Below are 19,929 nucleotides of genomic sequence, written 5' to 3'. Positions count from 1 at the left end.
GGTTAGAGAGAGAGAGAGATTTATTTTTTTATTAGGAGTTTACAATGAAAATATATAATATGAAAAATATATTGAACATTTACCTAATAAAAGGATAACTAGCACAAAGCACTTTATGTGCTTAAATAACGTGCTAGCTACCTGGGAGAACAACAGGTAGGACGAAGCCACAGGACAACACAGGGACAAGACGAACATTCAGACGAGGATATCACAGAGTCAAAGTCAAAAATAGCATGAAATGTCTGGAAGCTGCTTAAAACAAACCTTCAAGCAGGAAAAAGGAATTTGGACTGGGTGAAATAAAATAAAATTGTAATTAGATTTTATATGTGTTAATAAAGTGACTATGTAAAAAAATTTTTAGCTCAGAGGTATTTTTACTCAAGATTTTAAAGGGTAAGGAATTTTGAAGACGGTTCCATGAGTTTATTGCAAAGAACTTAACAGACTTTTTACCAAACGCAGTTGAATGAACAAGAGGTAGATTCAAAAAGCCTTTGTCAGCAGCACGGGTGTGGTGGGAATGGGCGAAGTCGATTGCGAAAGTATTGATGAGGCTAATAGGAAGAGTTTTATAATAAAGGTTCAGTAGGAAAATTATATTATGTATACAGATCATGTCAGAGAATTTAATTAAGTTAAGGTTCCCGTATAGTGGGGTAGGAGAAGCATTGAAAGTACTAAAAGAGATGATACGGATAGCATGGTTTTGTAAAATTTCTATTCGACGGGTAAGAGAAGATTTTTGGCCCCATGCCAAGGAGCAATATTGTATTTGGGAGTAGAAAATAGCAAAATAAATTTGACGAAGAACACATTTTGGGTCAAGAGTTATACCAAGGTATTTGACAGTATCACTAGGAACGATTTTAGCTCCATTGATTAGAAATTTAAAATTAAATGAAATTGGTTTTAACGGAGTTTTAAAAATAACAAGTTCAGTTTTAGATTTATTTAATGAGATTTTATTTGCATTGAGCCATTGACAAAGGAATTTGAGATCCAAGTTAAGATGTTTATTTAGTTGTTTAGCGGACTTACTAATATTTAGCAGGTTGGTATCATCTGCAAAGAGGTGGACCATGGAATGTTTAATTGCAGTATGAAGATCATTAATATAGAGTAGAAATAAAAGTGGACCAAGAACAGAGCCCTGAGGAACACCATGACGAATAGGTTTATGTGAAGATGACGAATTATTGATAAACACAAATTGTTCTCTGTTGGTTAGGAAAGAGCGCAGCAAAGATAAAGGGACCCCACGAATACCATAGTGATAAAGTTTTTTAATTAAAATTTCATGGTCAACAGTGTCGAAAGCTTTTTGTAGGTCAATGAAGACACCACAAACAAGAAGACCATTGTCAATAGCTTCCATAATCTTTTGAGTAATGTTTAGTAAGGCGTGTGAGGTAGAAAATTTTTTCCTGAAGCCAAACTGATCTGGAAAGATAGTATTGTTCATAGAAAAAAAATTATATAAACGATTGAAAATAAGCTTTTCGAAAATTTTGTCAATGTTTGAAAGTAAAGATATGGGCCGATAGTTGCAAAGTTCGACATTTGAGCCTTTTTTGTAAACAGGGATAACTTTTGCAATTTTAAGAGAAGATGGATAAATACCAGTTGAAAAGGAAAGATTGATTAATTTAGCAATTGGAACTGCGAGGAGTTTTTTAGTAGGAAGAAGGACTTGGTACGGAATGCTGAAAGGACCTGTTGATTTTTTTTTATCAAAGAGAGAAATACAATCAAGGACTTCTAAATCATTAGTTGGTCAAAACAATACACTTTTAATCCTGCCACAGACAACATTGTTATGAGAGTGTCTTTCTTTTGAAATTCTTTAGATTTTCTCGAAAACGTTCGAAAAAGACGTTCGAAAGGTTTGGATGACGCATCATTAATCATTCGAATTAATAATAAGGCCTGCAAAACACGTATTAACAAGATTTTTAGATCCAATTTATCAGGAAAACTGTTCGAATTTTGATTATGATGTCAGAAAATTCGAGTTATGGAGACAAAAGTCTCCAAGGGACAAAAAAATTTGTTCGAGTTAAGGGAAGATTCGAGTTATGGAGGTTCGAGTTGTAGAGGTTTTTTTATAAGAGTTTATTAGGAAATTTTCACGGTGCCAACGAATTTGTTTGAGTTAAGGAGAGATTCGAGTTATAGAGGTTCGAGTTATGGAGACTCTACTGTATATATATATTTGTGGCAAAGAGTTAGAATCGTTTACCCACTACCTATTCGACCATACACAACAGGTGTTTATTGATAACATCAAATCTAAACTGAGAATATAAAATGCAGAGCCCCTCAGGGATCTATTTTAGGACCGCTTTTATTTTTAATTTTCTGCAATGATTTTGATAACTTGCTTATTAGAGCATGTACTATCAAATTCGATGACGACACAGTGGTTTATATTGCTGGAAGCAATGTGAATTACATCGAAGATATCTTGAACTCAGAATTAAAAAATATTGAACAGTACCTAACTCAGAATTAAAAAATATTGAACAGTACCTAATCGAGAATTAAAAACTTAAAAAGAGGAAAAACGGAGGCGATGTTATTCGGAACTGGTAAAAAGTTGAAATCAGTATTTCACAAGATCAAGCTATTTTACAATTTTGTGGAAGTCAACACGGCAAGCCAGTATAAATATTTGGGTTCGACTCTGGATTCAAAACTAGCATGCAAGTGAATTTTGACACAGCCTACTAGAAAGCTTCAACAAGGCTTCGTCTCCTATCAACATTGAGATCGCAAATCAATGACAACACTGATACTATTATTTTTATTACAATACCTCTTATCACGTTTCATCAACCTGAAATTTACAAATACACAACAGAAAAGGTTTGTGTCTCTGGACAACAGAGTGAGAAAGGTCACAAAAAATGCAAACATTACAACAATCAAAAAAGTATGATAATAAGAAATGTGTGTTGTGTAGTTAAATTTAACAAAAGTTAAATTAAAGTGGTTTTTATTACATGGGTCTATACAACAAGTTGCCATTAGATATTAGAAAAGAAAAATGTTATGTAACATTTAAAAAGAAATTAGAGCAATATTATATTTAGGTTTATGTTATGAAATTTGGTTTCTTTGTTTTCCAAGATGTGTCCTATTTGAGGAGCGTCTTTACTCAAAATTTGTGTCCACACTCAATCATTTTCTCTGCCTTTTGTTTCACATTTTCTTCAATTTTTTCCCATATCGTTTTTATTTAGATTTTAATCAAATATTAACTAATTTTTAGCTATTTTTAATATTTTTTTAAACAGGACACATTTGTAAAGCAGTTATTTTATCTGAAATGTTTTATCCCGTATAAATATTGATAAATAAATAAATAAATAAATAAATATTTATTATTATTTTTATTTTTTTTGTTCCCTCGTATTTTTAAGTCACCATCATGCTAGTACAGTGTCATGGTAAATCTTAAGTTGAATATGTAAAACACAATAACACAGGTCATAACTCACAGGTTTTAAAGGTTGGTACTGTAGTGAACCTCTTGTATTAGAAAATTAAATTGTCACCCACAAGTCCCATAAGATGAAAGTTTGATTGATTTTTCCATCCCAATTGCAAAAGTGTTTAAAGTTTAAGAAAGGGTTGACCTTAAGTCTGTCAATCAATTTATTTTATAGTTAAATATGCAATGTGATGCTTGGTCAGCAAAATGTGAGCAAGTTGTGGGTCAGAAAACATGTGGATTTAGCGATAATTTTGTTGCAAACATGACTGAAAGAAATCTTTCCTTAGATGAAAAAGAATACACAAAAAAGCTTGGTACGTACTAAAAATTATCATTCGTGATTTCAAAAAATGGAATAATTATCTAAACTAATTAGCAGCGAATAGATATAATAATATTTTATTTTATTTGAGTTTGAATTGTGAATTAAAGCGTACATAAAATCGGACTTCTAATGCTTTGGGTTGTTTCCAGATATCAGCCAGTGTAACAACTTATGCAACTAATTAAGAATGAATGCATTATAATTTTTGGATGCGAAAAATGGTTAGTTAGCATTTCTTGTTTATTTTACAGCATGTAACAATTTCTTTTGACATGAAATGTAATTAAATACAAGGTTTGATTCTATAAAAATAACTGTGTGGTCACATGGTCACATGTTTTTTTTAAAAAAAAGAAAGAACTCATTTAATAATTTAAGCTTTGCAATTGTTTCTGTAATTTTTCTAAAACGTTCAATATGGTGCACACTTTTTCTTTTATACGAATATACTTTATAAAAATATAAGGCTTGAATTTCAGGTAGAAACAATAGAGAAATAAGGAATAATTATACATTTTGATATTCTAATAAAAAATAGCAGTGGGTTATTTTGTACAGAAATTAGTTTCTACCACTCTCACACCTCAAGGCACCATTTTACCATGCAGAGACCGTTTATAAAACAATTTTTGCAGCTGTTGTGTCACGATATTTAGCCTCCTAAATACTTAGCACTAAACACACAGTTACTTAAAGTCTTAAATCAATGTTATTTACAATTTATTCTTGGATATAAATAAAAAATAAAAATATCCTCGTTCAGACCTTATTTTTTTCTGAATTACGCCTTGTCATATTTCTTTGCTTATGAATTTTTTTATTTTGTCTAGTATGAACTACAGACTTCATATATAAGGATAATTTGTTAGTGTTCATTAAGTTCTATATATGAGTGCGCATTATTCTGACAAACAAGAGAAGAAAGAACAGGCCCATTTGGCTATTCATCTGTTGTCGATTTCAAGAAATAAATGTATATTAAATGTAAATATATTAAATCATATTCCCTTTTATAAGCAGGTTTTAATCCTTCCACTGTTAATCTGTTTTTTAAACTTGATCTCAGATTGTTATGTTCTTTTGTTTATATATATATATCTTCTTGCTGTTTATACTCACATCACACTTGAAGAAATATCGTATTTAAAGGATTAATATACATTTATATACCATAAAACAGAACATAAAAATGATTATTTACTTAAAATTTCCACCATTCGAGCGCTTATTAAATTTTTCTCAAGTGAATACACATAATTTGAACGATATTTGAGGAGGAGTCTATGATAAGACCGATTTGCAAACAAAAAAGTTGCTTTGGTAATTGGTAAAACTAAGGGACAAAATAAGCTCAAGGGGTGCTTATTTTAAAAAATTACTCCTACCCTGGGGAACTTATTTGACAGGGGCGATGATTCAGTCATTTACATTATTCAAAAACTTTGTCCATATTATAGCTAGCACTGAGACTCCAACAGAATACGGACTATTTTGCTGAATTTAGAGATTGTCTCCTGATGCGAAGATTTTTAAAACGATAGTTTAAAAACTTGTTCCCATACCGAGATAGAATTTCCGTATCAAAAGACAAAGACTGTCATTATAAATCCTTGGTCATTTGAAGTATCTTAAAGATATCATTCATTCAATAATATTGTCCAACGTGAATATAGTTCAAAATAAGCTATCGCCCTTTGAAAAAAAATATGACTGTATGAAGTGGCATCTCTCAGCATTTTGTAAGTGTGCTGTACTCAAATAAACTAATCGTAATAATGCAATTTTCGTTGGCAAATTTTTCGTAAGATTATAACTCGCAATTTTTTTTTAATTTTTAATTGATTTTAATTTTTTTCATCTGTTCCTGATACGCAAAAAACCTGTATTTTTACCAGCGCTTGTCATTTGTGCGCTAATGAGTTTTATAGTCCGCACACTGTTATTCTCTCCTTTTTATGATCTCCTTTTTTTTTTTGCGATATGTATTTTGTGGAATATAAACCGAGCTAAGTGAAAGCTGACTTCATTTTATATCTTTATTTCATAATTGCTGAACTAAAACTTTTAATTCTTACACTTTTCGGCATTAGAGATCAAACGAACAATACGTATATATTGTGACAATTTTTTCCAATTCATGTATTTAATGATTGCTTTAATAAGCGTATTTTTGCGAAAACGTCCCGAATTTCAAGGCAGTACAGCGAGCCGATTTGCTCGCAATAGGATACTGTTTATTCACTCGTGGTTTAACAATAGCCAAACTATTCTACGAAAGACTTACCGCTTCTTAATAAAAGCTTGTCAAGTCTCGTATAGCTTGTGAAAAAACTAGCCTGGAAACCCTTCATAGTCTAAATACAGCTATTTTAAATATTTTTATTTTAGAACAAAAGTTGCAACGTCTGCAAAATGAAAAGCGAAAAGTGTCTGGAAAAATAATGTTGGAGCATTTAAAAGAGAAGCGAGAATTTCATATGAACGAGCTTATGAATGGGCTGCATGTGTATACCGACCCCTCGGCTGCCGGTTCTCCGTCTTTTATGGACAAATTATACAGTACCAACAGCCTGTACCGCCATTTGAATCCACAACAGGCGTTAGATGCGAGCGAAAAAGAACCATTCGTTGAACACGATCAGCTAGCCACCAAACACGTCGAAAGTTAAACAAAAATCATACGTGCTGTAAAGTGGAACTTTGCCTGGACTGATTTTTGAAGCAAGTTTGCTCGATTATTGTGGAAATAAATATGACATGCGTGCCAAGCCTCAATTTTTCGGAAGTTGTTTATCAATAAGTGGTATTTCAAGTGAAGTTTAACCACAGAGTGTCTTGCAAAACAATCTTATAGCAGGTCTTTCAAGTGAAGTTTGACCGTAGGGTGTGCACCCAAAAGTTTACTTAAATTTTGTAACGTTTATAAAATATACGCCAGGCTAGAGATTTTGAGCGAACGTGTAAATCAATTTTTCATTTGGAAAGACGGAGCACAGCATTAGTCGTTTTTTAACTCATGATTTTGTTGTCCCTTTCTTCAATATTATTTTCTATTAAAAGTTTGAACCCCGTGTCGTCCCCAATAAATACGTAAAGTTAAAATATTGAATGTAAGACTTAAAAATATACTACCTTTATATTATCTTTTTCATCTTTTGTCTAATTTTTTTTTTAAGCTGTTTATTTAAAACAACAGTTTTGCGTAAGTTGAGAAACTGGTAAATATTTTCACGTTGAAGCCAAGAAACTTTAAAGACACAACAACTGGGTTAAATACTGCTGCGTTATTATCGCCCTCGCATACAGCGCACGTCTATCAGAACGCTTAGTGAAGATTTTGAAATTTCGCAAATCGGCTAAATGGAACGTATTGGCGTAGCCCCAGTTAGGTACATTTTCAGATGGTGCTATATAAAAGAATATCTTCCTGTAGTGAAAATTCAAAAACGTGTTTAGTCCGCGGAAAAAATGAATCAATTTTTGGACTGTGACTCATAAACACTTTGCGTGTTGCCGTGGAAGGTTTATTTCTCACTTGGATTATCATAAGTATTGTGGATGGTGCTTGGGAAAAAAAAGAATAACTCGTGTCCAAAGCGCTCACAACGCTAATACAAAGTTATATCAGCAATGACCACACGACACATTTTTTATTATCTGCGTAGGAGATCGGTGAGTGATTGATGAGCATAAAGTGTTTTGAAGTTTTTCCATCTTTAGAAGCTTATTCAAGAAAGTGAAAAGATTGACTCGCAATATATCGTTTATAACAGCAGGTATTTAGTTTATTATTTCAAACTATTATTTTGTTAAGCGCAATATAAGAATCTATTTACACATCGACGATTTTTGAAAAAATGTCCGAGTTTATTTTTGTGTTTAAAATCAGCTTATTGTTGTAGAATAATTTCAAAATATATTTGTCTTTCGTGCATGAAATGCTACTCAGAAATTCGAAGCTCGCTTGTATTTATCTGTGATGATAAAACGATCATTCCATAACAGTGCGTTTAAATTGAGCCTATTGTCATTGCAAAGATTACATTATTGTACAACATATAATTGTGGCCAGTTTTTTTTCATCATCATTCTGAAGTTGGAGAAAGAGTGTGAGGCTGGACAAATATAAGAGATTGTAGGTTTGTTTTTTAATAGAAGATTGTGTTATGTTTTACACGGGATGATGGGATGTTCGTCGTAAATACGAGCTTCGAATGACCCACTCAAATTTCATTCTTTTAGCTTTACAGTCATAACATGCTCAGCATCGGCTTATTGTTGTTTTTGTCAACCGTCAACACTTTGGGTATGTTTGTTTATTTTGATTGACAAGCGATATATTTTTTATTTATCTATCCACTTCACTTTTACTAAGTTTTTGTCACCCTTCAATGTCAATCGTACAATTCCCACAATTAAAATGATCATTCCATAATTTATGACCTCTCCACCGTCACAATGAAGTCCTCCGTATGGGAGTTTATCAGGTTATGCCACCAACCTTGACCCCAGGGGTTTTAACCTTTGGAGGTTTGGGCTGCTCCTTCGCATTAATGTTCGACTGCGTGATTCGCTTGAGAATATATATGATGCTGGCGATTTAAAATTTTTGTTATTCATTCATAACTATGAAGGCGTTGCTAGGGAAAGTTTCCATAGTTTCTGTTAATCTACCAATTAAAAGACTTGTTATTAAGATAAAAAACCGATAAATCTGCCATCTTATTAATAGGGAGGGAACACGTCTATGACATCAATTTTTTCTGAAATTTTTATCTCCCGTTTTGTCTATCATACTGCGCATGTCAGCTTTGTGTTCGATGTTAATATCTTCACATGCTTAATGAGGAACTCATCGGTCACGTGACTTATATTAAACTGGTGATTATATCTCCCTAGAAATTAATCCTCTCAACAGCTGAAAGCGCTTTTGTTGTATTGATAAATAACAGGTAAACAAGGTTAATTCATGGCGTACAAATTTGTGCGACTGAATTTTTAATTTTTCGTGATAATTTGAAACTCAACATTTAAGTTCCTAAGGCCGGCATGTTAATTGTATATAAGTTAAAAATAATTTCTTCGCCATATTTTAGAGGTGGACATTCTTGATTCTTTTAACTTAAAAGATGGTCAAAATGGTGTGCAAGCTACGACAAGCTGCAAAGTGGGAAATGGTTACTATTTTGGTCGAACGTCTAACGGTATAACTGCTGTTAATGAGGTTCTAAAAGAAGTGGTCGAACTTTTCACACAACACCATTCGTTTATTATCACGTTCAAAGTAAGACCCGAACCATACCATAAAGGGTCTATTCTCTGGTTAGAACAGAAGCGCACAGGTACCACATTTTTTCGGAAACACAATTATCAGAACACGGATTTCAACAATTGTGAAAGGAAGAGGCTTATTTAGGGTTTTTTTTTAATACGAAAAACAAAATTCTAAACAATCAGTCTATATTTGATTTATAATCTAAAATGGCACAGAACAGCTTCATTCCGGCACGACCACCACTTCTCCCGCTCCTCCAAAGTGTGATACTTTAATTTTTCAACGGGTTAGCGAGTAATCTCTATAATAGCCGTATTTTGTGCTTTCGTTCCTTGCGGAGTGAATAATTCGCTGACAGGCGAATCCGTAATAAACGTCTACTTTGAATAAAGAAGGTTTCGCGAAATGAAGTTTGCGCTGTTTTTGGTCTAGATCGCGAGAGTCAGGCCTCGCGAAAAATGACTTAATCGCGAAAGTTTGTTCCTTAAAATATATTGATTGCAATCGAGCCAAGCTGGGCGGAATAAAAAGGGCGGGCAAACTTGTCTATATAGCAATAGCCATTCCAAATACCAAATAGTAGCCGAACCGCTACACGAAACACTGACACATGAAGTATTAATGATGGCCAACCAGTACACTCCCCCTTTTCGGGTTAACGACTAGTCGTCATGATCGTTATTTTTTTAGCGACACCATTATTTGGACTGTGGATGAGGTCGGGAAAAACTGGAAAATATGGTTTGCAATTCTACGGAAAGACTGGAGTTGAATATGTTACGCTGCAAGATACAAGTAAGAGAAATGTTTCAACAGCGGTGTACATCGTATCCATTTTTTTCGAAGTATTTTTTAATTTTCAGCTAAGTACGATGATGTTGAATGGCACACTGCAACTCTGCATTTTCACAAACAGAAGAAAAAGAATTTAGTAAGCTTGTACGTCAACTGCAAATTGGTCGATAAGAAGAAAGCTCGAGTGTTGATTAAAAATGGACCAAAAGATGGTTTAGAACTACGCTTGGGACAGCGAGAAATAGCTGGAAAAATTTTCTCCAGGTTTAAGGTATTACGTTATGGTGTGATTGAATTCTGTATTTTATATTTTCTGTTCTGTAAATTACACTTGCATTCTGTATCTGCTTATTACACGCAAGCTTGCACCCAGTACCTTGTTACACTTGGTCACAATGTCGTATTTTAATTCTCAGGGCAGTTTAACCAACTTTCGTTTAATATTTCAAAGAAATATATCAACGTATTTGCAACAGAATAAATGCAAACCTCCAACCGAACCATCCTATGCACCGCCTGCGGAGAATCCTTTCAAGAATTTGCCCTTCAAGTCGGTTGCCGGTGCAAGTACGACATTTTGTTGTTTCACTGGATGTTTTTCTCTTCTATCACGTGATTAAGATTTTTTTTCTTTAGCAGCAACCACACGCTCAATTTTGTCATCTCTGTCAGCAAATGAAATTTCATCCATCTTTCGTCATTTGGAAAACCATGGCAACAACGTGCCGTCATCGTCGAAATTACAAGAGATTGTGTCGCTCTTAAAAGACGTCCGGGCACGCCAAGACAATCAGGTTGGAAAAAATATTAATCTTCATCTCCTCCTACCGTTCTTTATTTGTGTTTAAATTCTGACCTGTTAATTTAGGTATTTGAAATGAAAAGTTTGAAAGAATTAGTACTGTTGGGAGGCAGGCGAGACAGTATGTTCTACATTTTATTTTTACTAACGACTTGATGTTTTGTTGTTTTAAAAGTTTTGTTGGTATAAAGAGGTGGATATTTTTGTCGCACACCAGACGATTCTAAAAGTGGATACATATATTTCCTCGTACATTGAGGGGATAAACTTCTTGTATATAGAGAAGTTATCCAAGGGAGCTATTCTTGTGACAAAACTATAACATTGCTGGTGGAATAAATATCAAAAAAAAGAGAAAAGGCTAGACTATTTGCGAGTTCTTTTTTTTTGTGGTAGTAATATTTTTTCTGATATGCGTGTCCTTTTTTTGGTCATGTTTTTGTGTAACAATAACCAAAAACTCTTTGAATCGATTCAGATCAAATTTATTATATCTCCTTAAGCAAATGATAAGAACATCCACACACTCATGTCCTACAGGAGACAACCTCAAACGTCTCAGCTGTACCGAGCTGGCTGAAAATCTTAAAATATATTTTTTTTAAGATCTCGATTCAGACAACAAAATTGTTAAAGGACTCACCAAACTTTGAAATTTACAAAAAAAAAAAGAAACAAAAAATATTTTTTTTGAAATTTCTCTTAAGCAGCTGTATTTTTAACTATTTAGATGTATTCCAAACATCGAGCAATCAGAACATTTCAAGCGCATGCTCTTCGTCGCCATGTTATCCGTTTGTAACTTGCGTGTCAACAGGCGAGACATTTACATGTGGTAAATGTCCTGTGGGTTTAGAAGGGGACGGTGTCAATTGTAAAGATATTAACGAAGTAAATATTTTGTCGTTTACAATCCGTACAATCATTAGTTTGTCCAATGCATCCTCTTCACGGAAATGAGTTTGATATGGTAGATGTAACGACATTACCAAAAAGAAAAAATGAATATAAATATTATAGAATTTCTCAATTTTTAGTGTGATGAGCTACCCTGTTCGTCCGTATCAAGATGCGAGAATAAATTTCCCGGATATATGTGCCACGCATGTCCAAAAGGCTACCACGGAGAGGAAGTGATCGGAATTGGTCGCGAGTTTGCTCGTCTCAAAAAACAGGTACACAACATCTTCAGACAAAAACTTTTTCATACCGTGTTAAAAAATCTTTCTGCTTAAATGTGTTTATACTCATCCGCGTAGTAATCTATGAAGTGTGAATATAGTCATGACATTTGGTTAAGAGTGTGCTGTAGTGTGCTTTAACCAAAAATAACCCATCAAGCTGATAACTTTCAAAGATTGATTGAATCTGTTACACATATATAATTCTGTTCAGGAATGTACAGACATTGATGAATGCAAAGAGAATCTTCATTCTTGTGATAAACATTCCAAGTGTACCAACACACCCGTAAGTGGTATCTTCTGCAAACATTTTATGATGTTATGATGATGTTGTTAAATGAATTTGTTTTCATTTAGGGCGGTTTTAAATGCGGTAATTGCAACCCGGGGTTCAAAAAAAATCGACAAGGAAAATGCTTACCTGTTGAAGTGTGTACAGGAAAAGATGTTTGCTCTGTTTATGCAACATGCGAACGTTCAGTGCATGGTGCTCGCTGTACTGTAAGTTGAATACACCTAGTGACAGGAAGAGAAAAAATAGTGGAATTTTATGTCTAAGTCTCTTCCATAGTGTCGTGCGGCAACAGCAGGTGATGGCTATGTATGTGGCAACGATCAAGACGGTGACGGATATCCTGACGTCGACTTAAATTGTGATGATGCGCATTGTAAAAAAGTAAGATAAATTCTCTGTGGCGGAGAGCCAAGGATGAACTGATATGTGATTCCAAATACGGTATTTTAGGATAATTGCCCCTCTGTACCAAATAGTGGACAGGAAGACGTTGATGGCGATGGTGAAGGCGACGCTTGTGATGTCGATATTGACGGCGACGGTATTCATAACGCAATGGTAAGAATGATCTTCGTGATATTTTAGCTCGCATCTAATTTTTCTACAGCTGCGTACAGGTTTAAACATTAGTAATATTTTCGTTCACAAAAAATTTATCAAATTATGTTTCATCTAAACACCGAGCATTGCGCAAAAACTACATACGCAAAAAAAGATACTCTGAAATAAGTAGGATATTAAGTTGCCAGTACTGGCCTTGTTGACAACAAATTGACGTGTTATAGGATAACTGTCCATACGTAGCAAACAAAGGACAAACGAACAGTGACAGTGATGAGCATGGCGACGAGTGTGACAACTGCATGTTTGTCTTTAATCCTGATCAAGAGGACCACGATCAAGATGGGAAGGGAGATGTGTGCGACAGAGACATGGACGGAGACGGTCAGTTTGTCAATATGAAATGTTTTGAAAGCGAATCAGTGCCATGTTTTCTATGTTACTTCTTCTTTCAGGTGAGCTTAATTTTATTGACAACTGCAAAACTGTTAAAAATGCAGACCAGATGGATCGAGACAAAGATGGCGCGGGGGATGTGTGCGACAATTGTCCAGATACATATAATCCTAAGCAGGTAAGCCGACGTGGTATTTGCAAGCTCATATTCCATGCATCAACACGAATGTTGTCTTAGAAACACGGTATGACATTAATGGTATTGCAGCTAATAAGTTTTTTCTTCACAGAAAAACATTGATGGCGACAGATATGGTGACAAATGTGACAATGATATTGACAAGTAAGTGCACGTGTCTTTGTGTGTTGGTAGCTTTGCATCCATGTAATTATTTGTTTTTGCTGACACAGTGACAAGGATGGACACATTGACAAATTTGACAACTGTCCACATGAAGCAAACGCTGACCAATTAGATACAGATTCTGATGGAAAAGGTAGGGTTTACAAATCAGAAATATAACTCGATTCAAAAAGGTTGATACCACACTCATTATCGACAGAGGCCGGTTAACATTTTGAAAATAATAAGTAGTGGAATTGTACGCTAAAAGACGGTTTAGTAACTAACACAACTTGTTCCATCAATTCTATCAACTAATTGAAATAGAGCAGGCACCAGTGGTGAGCTCATATGTACTCCAGCGATTTTGTTATTATAAAAATGATTGGATGAATTCAGGTGACGCTTGCGATGATGACGACGATGGAGACGGTGTTGCAGACAATGTTGATAACTGCCATCTAGTTGCCAACCCAGCACAGAGTGATTTTGACGGTGATGGTGTTGGAGACGTCTGTCAAGGGGATGAAGACGGTGACGGTAAATTATATGACGACACTTGTCCTCAAAACAAGTATGTTTTCACAACAGATTTCACACGTCATGACGTTGTGTTACTGGGGACAATGGATCGACAAGCTCAAAAACATCCAAAGTGGGCCTTACATGATCAGGTAAAAACTCGCAAGTTTTTTCTAATTTTTTTTAAAAAAAAAGGTTTTTAGCGGTTACAATTATTGTTTTTTCAGGGTAGGGAGATGGTACAAGAGAGAAATTCGGCGCCATCTTTAATTCTAAGTACGTTGTTTTCCTATTTTTATTATTCTGTTTGATGATTTTTTAATAAACATATGATTGTGTGTAGGTAAGGACAGTTTCAATGGATTCGATTTTACTGGAAGCGTTTTTGTGAACACGAGAAATGATGATGATTTCATTGGATTTGCTTTTGGTTTTCAAAATGTTCGAAAGTTTTACTTGCTGTCTTGGAAACAAAAAACGCAAAGCTATTGGCGCAGCAAGCCATCATACCTCTCCACGGCGAAAGCTGGTATCGAATTAAAGGTACGACTATCTTCGGTCATGTAACATTTAAAAAATTGTTTTTCAAGTGCTTTTAAAAAAAACGTTCTTTGTTCTCTAGTACATTCATTCGTCAACTGGACAGAGTTTTGACTTGCGTGCTGCTATTTGGCATTCTGGAAACGTCACTAATCAAGTATATCTATTTGTTTGCTTATTTTTATGAATATATTTATGTATTTATTTATTTGCACGCTCATGTGCTTCAATTATTTAATTGTTATCTCAGGTGACACAACTATGGCGGGATAAAGCGGAGCGAGGTTGGGAGGACAAAGTGCCGTATAAATGGTTTTTAATGCATCGACCTAGCATGGGACTTATAAGGTATTTTCAACTGATTGCTGATACGCTAGAGATTCATGACGTTAGAACGTGAGGGACATGTGGTTACTACGGTTATACGACTTCGTTCCCAGGGCTTTCTTTCTGATATGTGACTTGCGCGGATATTTAAAAGTGAAAAAGAAGTTCTGGGGTTGTTTTATTGTACCATTTCCTCAACTTTTTTCTAGATTAAAAGTTTATCGACGTAGCGCCATTTTGCTAGATACAGGATACATCATACACAACGATATCAAGGGTGGTCAACTCGGACCGTATTCTTTCAGCCAATCAGGAATGATATGGTCAGATGTTAAGGTCACATGTAACGGTAAGTTACTTGCATGTAGTGATTTTTGTAAAGTTTGCAGAATAAACCTACAGTCAGAGTTAATTATCAAAATCGCTTTTTTATTGGAAATACACAATTAAGTATCAAAGATTATATTCGGATTAGGACGGGGGCTTTGTGTCACAATTTCATAGTTGATTGTGTAAACTGAAAATATTTGCTGTTTCGGCCAAAAATTTGTGCATTCGTAACACAAAATCGAAGAGTATGAAGAAGGAAGTCTGTTTGCTATTGCGAATATTGGAAACAGAAAATATTCTCGTCACTCTTGAAAAGTGTAAACACAAACAGAAAAAAAAACAAAAAATTATACTTTACTTCAAAATTTGTGAGAATAGACCAGACATGGGGTTGTAGGGGCGGAGCCTCCTGCTGTTTATAATCGTCAAAGGGTTAAGGGGTATGCTGTAGATTGAAGAGATTTTGCGAGGATTTCTCTGGTATTGACAACTTGTTTTTTCTTTTCTACAGAAGAGATACCTGAAGATATTTTGGCGGCTATTCAACCAAAAAAATCGAATTAGCAAATGATAAATGTATCAATTGAAAAAAAATAACAGCACTCGACATTTTAGTGATTTTCATACACGAGCTTGTCGAACACTTTAACGAAGAACAATATCTGGTGTAAACGAGACACAACAAGACAAAATATTTCGTAGGTGTCGAATATAATATGATGTATAAAATACCGTAGTTAAAAATAAAACCTTTTTAAATTTACATCGTTTGTCTGTTTAATACCCTCTGCAGAGTAATTCAATTCTTTTATGCTAACAGGCGAAAAAGGACGCGAGAAATAGCTAACGTTTTTTTCGTTTTGTTTGTTCGAATTCGCTGTGCGCAACTTTACTTTTGTTCGAATTTGCTGCGCGCAAGTTTATTTTTTGACCGCCATCAAATCTTTTCCAGGCTAAAAGTTCGTTATTTCTCCTGCCTAATCACTTATTTAACGTGCGAAGAAGCGCAGCAACGAAAAAAATTGTGTACAAGCTCTTCAAAAAAGTTGCCTATAAACGCTTTACAAACATATTCGATATAGAAAATAAAATATCCTATAGTTTTCAGGGTTATTCTTTCGATACGTCATAAAACTTAAAATTGCGATGTCACAAAAAATGTCGACTTTTACTTTTTAGTTTTCTAAGTTCGGAGATCTTCTCAAATCGTTACTTGATCAGTGCAAAATTTGCCCGCAGCGATTTCTTTTCCGGCTTTTTCCACGTTAATGGGGGAGAGTCGATAGACTTTGTAAAGAATCTTCTCCCTTGGTACATATTTTTACTTCTCCAAAACAGAATACCGACTAAGCTAACCAAACCAATCGCTACAACAGCCAGCGATAATTTGAAAAATTTCCCAGATGAAGGATATACTTCAGAATCCTCATCAATGCTTCTTCGCGACCTCTGAACTACTCTCACCGATATATTAGAAGCATTGTGGTTCCCTACGTGAGTTATCTCCTGCAAAACTGTGACGGTGGTAACTGTCGGTCCCTCCACCTTTAGGGATTTTTTTCTACATGGTACACAAGACGCGTTAAATGCGCAATCACCACACGCTGGCGCGCACGAGTTGTTGATGTAGTGAAATCCATCCTGACATGTGACACACGCGCTTTCATTGCAACTCGCACAATGCCTGAAAGCTGTGGTACACGGGAGACATTTTCTACGCGTTCGAAAATAAGAAGCGTTGCAATGCGTGACGCATGTCTCATAAAGACGATACGCACTTGGTATACACTCCGTACAAAGTGTAGCGTTGCACTCTACACAGTTTTCGTATTTGTCAGAACATTTTACACAGTTTTGACGGCTTCCTTGGAACCATCCATTGGGACAGGCAGTGAGACATCGCTTCTCGTATAACACTGTGTTGTTTTTACATGAAGTACACATCTCTTTGTTCACGCATGACTTGCACGACTTCTTACAGGGTACGCATAATTGATTGAGCGAATAAAAACCAAACGGGCACGAGGGAAGACATTGTTTTTTATTTTTCTTTGTAATCACCATCACAGCCTTTTTACTACACCGTTTACAATCGGCTTTAGTTGGTCCATCACACGATAAACAAAACGGATGACATTCTCGACACTGTTTGGTATTTAAATCTGGGTACATGTCCAAGCCGCATGTAGACTTGCATATGCCATTTGATAATTCATAAAAGGGTAGACAAGCAGAGCAGGTGGAAGAGTGAGAACAACTTTTGCAGCCTATCCCTTGACAAGGAATACATCGATTATCTAGAGGTGATTGGTAAGTCGAGACGGGGCAAGTTTCTGCACAGACCCCATTTGGTAGTAACACAGTATAGTTCGCACAAACTGTACAGGCTGGCGTTCTGCTGGCTCCTTCTAAAAATAAATATCTTCTACCGTAAAAAATAAATACATAATTATTTTATTAAATACAGTGAGAACATTATGTGGCAGAAAGTTGTTAATTCTCTAATTTAATTTTGTAGTCACCATATTTTAATTACTAACCTCAAAAAGATACCGGGCATATTTTAATCACTAACCTCAAAAAGATACCGGGCATATTTTAATCACTAACCTTGAAAAGATACCGGGCATATTTAGGCAAACATTTTATTACAATGCGACGTATTAATTTCTACTTTTGGAATTTCGCCTATGTAAAAATTCACTACTAAGAAACAAACGATTCCTGCCCAAAATATTTATCTTATATATTAATTCCCTTGCGTGAGTAAAACTGTGAGTCCACGACACGGAAATCACGGGTCACTTTCTTATGACGTGGCCGTACGCTAAAATTTAACTAAAAAAATTAGGGATGTACTGCATAGAAATCGCACATAAGGTGTAAATATATAACCCGCTGCTAATAACGATATAAATATATATACCCTTATGCCAAAAAACTCTATGTTAGCATACATATATAGGTATCGCTACATATGAAACGGTATTAGATATTCACAAAGCATACGGACTGTTAAATGAAGTTCCTAGCATAAAACGGAAATTGTGTTTACGAAAAAGATGGCTGTTCTTTTTGAGTATTCTCTACTCTTTCATTCAAAATAAATCTTTAAAAAAACATTTGAAGAAGAGCATGGTTTTATAAATTAATCATAGCAAGGTTCTGTAAGGTTTTTTCATGTTTTATTTTCAGTTTTGATTATATTATTGTTGCCAGACATGTTTTATAGCTAGCATCATAAAAAGCCAACCACCACCAACAACTAGCTAGCTAGCTAGGAATATATATATATATATATGTAGCCATGTTCTTTATACCTAGCTAAGTCTCCAGTTTATATTTAAGTGACTAGCTATTAGCTGCTGTAGCTAGCTAATGCTAGCTTTAAACTGAAGATTCCCAGTATATATATATTCCCACAAAACACATCAAACGTTATTAACCCTGAAAATTTTAAACATTTTCCTAGGTTTTTTTTGGTTTGCGAAGTTCTTTTCCTCCAAATATTCTGAAAATAAAGTTCAGAAATTACTTATTTTTAAAATGAAAATTTAATTTGTTTCAAATTGTGGGCAAAAACCTTAATCAGCATGCTAAAAGAACTGACTTTTCTTAATTTAGAATTACTAAACACAACCATTTTCTTACAATTAGTGTAAACTTTTGTGCGTATGGCTTATATTTAATACACCAAAAGAGCTACTTTGTTGATTTCAATTTTATACTCTTCGTAAGCTATTTTTTTTGACATTTCTGTTTTACCACTCAATTTTTACATTTTATAAGTTATTTGGAACAGAATGGTATGAAATAGACCAAAACACCTGATGTTAGTTGTTTTTAATTTACAGGCTGTGTCTGTGAAACTTTAAGGGGAACATTTGGTGGAAGACAATGGCATGACATATACTGATAGAACTGATTTTTGTTGTGTTAGATGTTATATCTGAACCTTTTTGACATTTTATGTTAATTTTGCGAGGAAGGACCATATATATATACACAGAAGAAGAATTCAATTTTACACCTTGCAAGCTTTGTTTTTCTATATTTTGTATAAATTCTTACTGGGGAGGACTCCATGCAATATATCGAAATGACTGATCCTTCTCGATTTAAATTTGATGTGTTCTAAATCGTATATAGTTTTGGAAATTTTGTGTAAGATTTAATGGGTAAGGGCTAGATGCAATATGTCAAAAAAACTTTTTTTGTTGAATCAGAAGCACTCCCTACAACCATTCTTTTTTTTACAGTTTGTGAAGCTTTTGTGAGGAAAGAGTGTATGCAATATTATCGAAATAACTGATTTTTGTTGCAAACTGTTTTTCTTTGGCATTTTGGATTAAAATATTGTTTTAGAGGGCATATGCAGTAGATATATGTACTGAAATAGTTAAATTTTGCAAACTTTGATTTTGTCGTTACCTCTCATTTTTTACATTTTGATTAAACTTTTGTGGGAGACCGTCGGTATGCGAAGGACCAAAATAAGAGATTTTAGTATTATTTAGAATTTGTATTTTGTGTTGCAAAATTGGTGCAAAAATTGACATAAAATGAACTTATATACAGATTGATTGCTGTTGTTTAACATGACTTATTATGACTTATATATATATTTTATGAACATTTGTGACAGAATACTATGTGAGATTTGAAATTTTGTTTACTTTATTGATGGTAAAACAGCATGCAAATTGCTAAAAAGACTTTATTAATTTTAGGT

The 19,929-nt window shown here is 34.4% G+C and overlaps 2 protein-coding genes across 3 annotated transcripts in view; one reads left to right on the top strand and one right to left on the bottom strand.

Moving 5' to 3' along the window:
* The first annotated feature begins 3,415 nt into the window (after nt 1-3,415).
* LOC130647989 (cartilage oligomeric matrix protein-like) lies at nt 3,416-15,979 on the top strand. Of its 2 annotated transcripts, none has more exons than XM_057454017.1 (26): nt 3,416-3,816; nt 7,548-7,603; nt 8,070-8,133; nt 8,924-9,169; nt 9,793-9,897; nt 9,966-10,168; nt 10,314-10,464; nt 10,537-10,691; nt 10,766-10,820; nt 11,430-11,590; nt 11,737-11,874; nt 12,095-12,169; nt 12,241-12,384; nt 12,455-12,559; nt 12,629-12,736; nt 12,964-13,123; nt 13,195-13,313; nt 13,426-13,478; nt 13,547-13,632; nt 13,878-14,152; nt 14,228-14,276; nt 14,344-14,543; nt 14,623-14,697; nt 14,791-14,888; nt 15,077-15,216; nt 15,709-15,979. In XM_057454017.1, exons 3-26 carry the CDS (start codon nt 8,085-8,087, stop codon nt 15,759-15,761), a joined length of 3,003 nt encoding a protein of 1,000 aa, XP_057310000.1. In that variant the 5' UTR covers nt 3,416-3,816; nt 7,548-7,603; nt 8,070-8,084; the 3' UTR covers nt 15,762-15,979. The 2 variants fall into 2 exon arrangements, with proteins under 2 accessions (XP_057310000.1, XP_057309993.1); XM_057454010.1 differs by having other exon boundaries at nt 10,534-10,691.
* Nucleotides 15,892-19,929, bottom strand: part of LOC130647982 (proprotein convertase subtilisin/kexin type 5-like) — a 17,718-nt gene continuing 13,680 nt past the window's right edge. The window contains exon 20 of the mRNA XM_057454001.1: nt 15,892-17,605. Within this exon, the coding sequence (XP_057309984.1) occupies nt 16,407-17,605 (1,199 nt within the window). The 3' untranslated portion in view covers nt 15,892-16,406. The remainder of the gene's footprint in view (nt 17,606-19,929) is intronic.

Source organism: Hydractinia symbiolongicarpus, chromosome 1 (genome assembly GCF_029227915.1).
Source record: "Hydractinia symbiolongicarpus strain clone_291-10 chromosome 1, HSymV2.1, whole genome shotgun sequence".
Classification (NCBI taxonomy): domain Eukaryota; kingdom Metazoa; phylum Cnidaria; class Hydrozoa; order Anthoathecata; family Hydractiniidae; genus Hydractinia; species Hydractinia symbiolongicarpus.
Note: the sequence above shows the minus strand (reverse complement) of the source record. Positions and strands in the feature narration are given on the sequence as shown.

Bases quoted from the DNA above. Each gene is read 5' to 3' on its own strand.
- LOC130647989 (XM_057454010.1), top strand. From the start codon at position 8,085: ATGCTCAGCATCGGCTTATTGTTGTTTTTGTCAACCGTCAACACTTTG. The intron at 12,737-12,963 runs GTAAGAATGATC...GACGTGTTATAG, and splicing joins ACGGTATTCATAACGCAATG to GATAACTGTCCATACGTAGC. The intron at 13,314-13,425 runs GTAAGCCGACGT...TTTTCTTCACAG, and splicing joins ATACATATAATCCTAAGCAG to AAAAACATTGATGGCGACAG.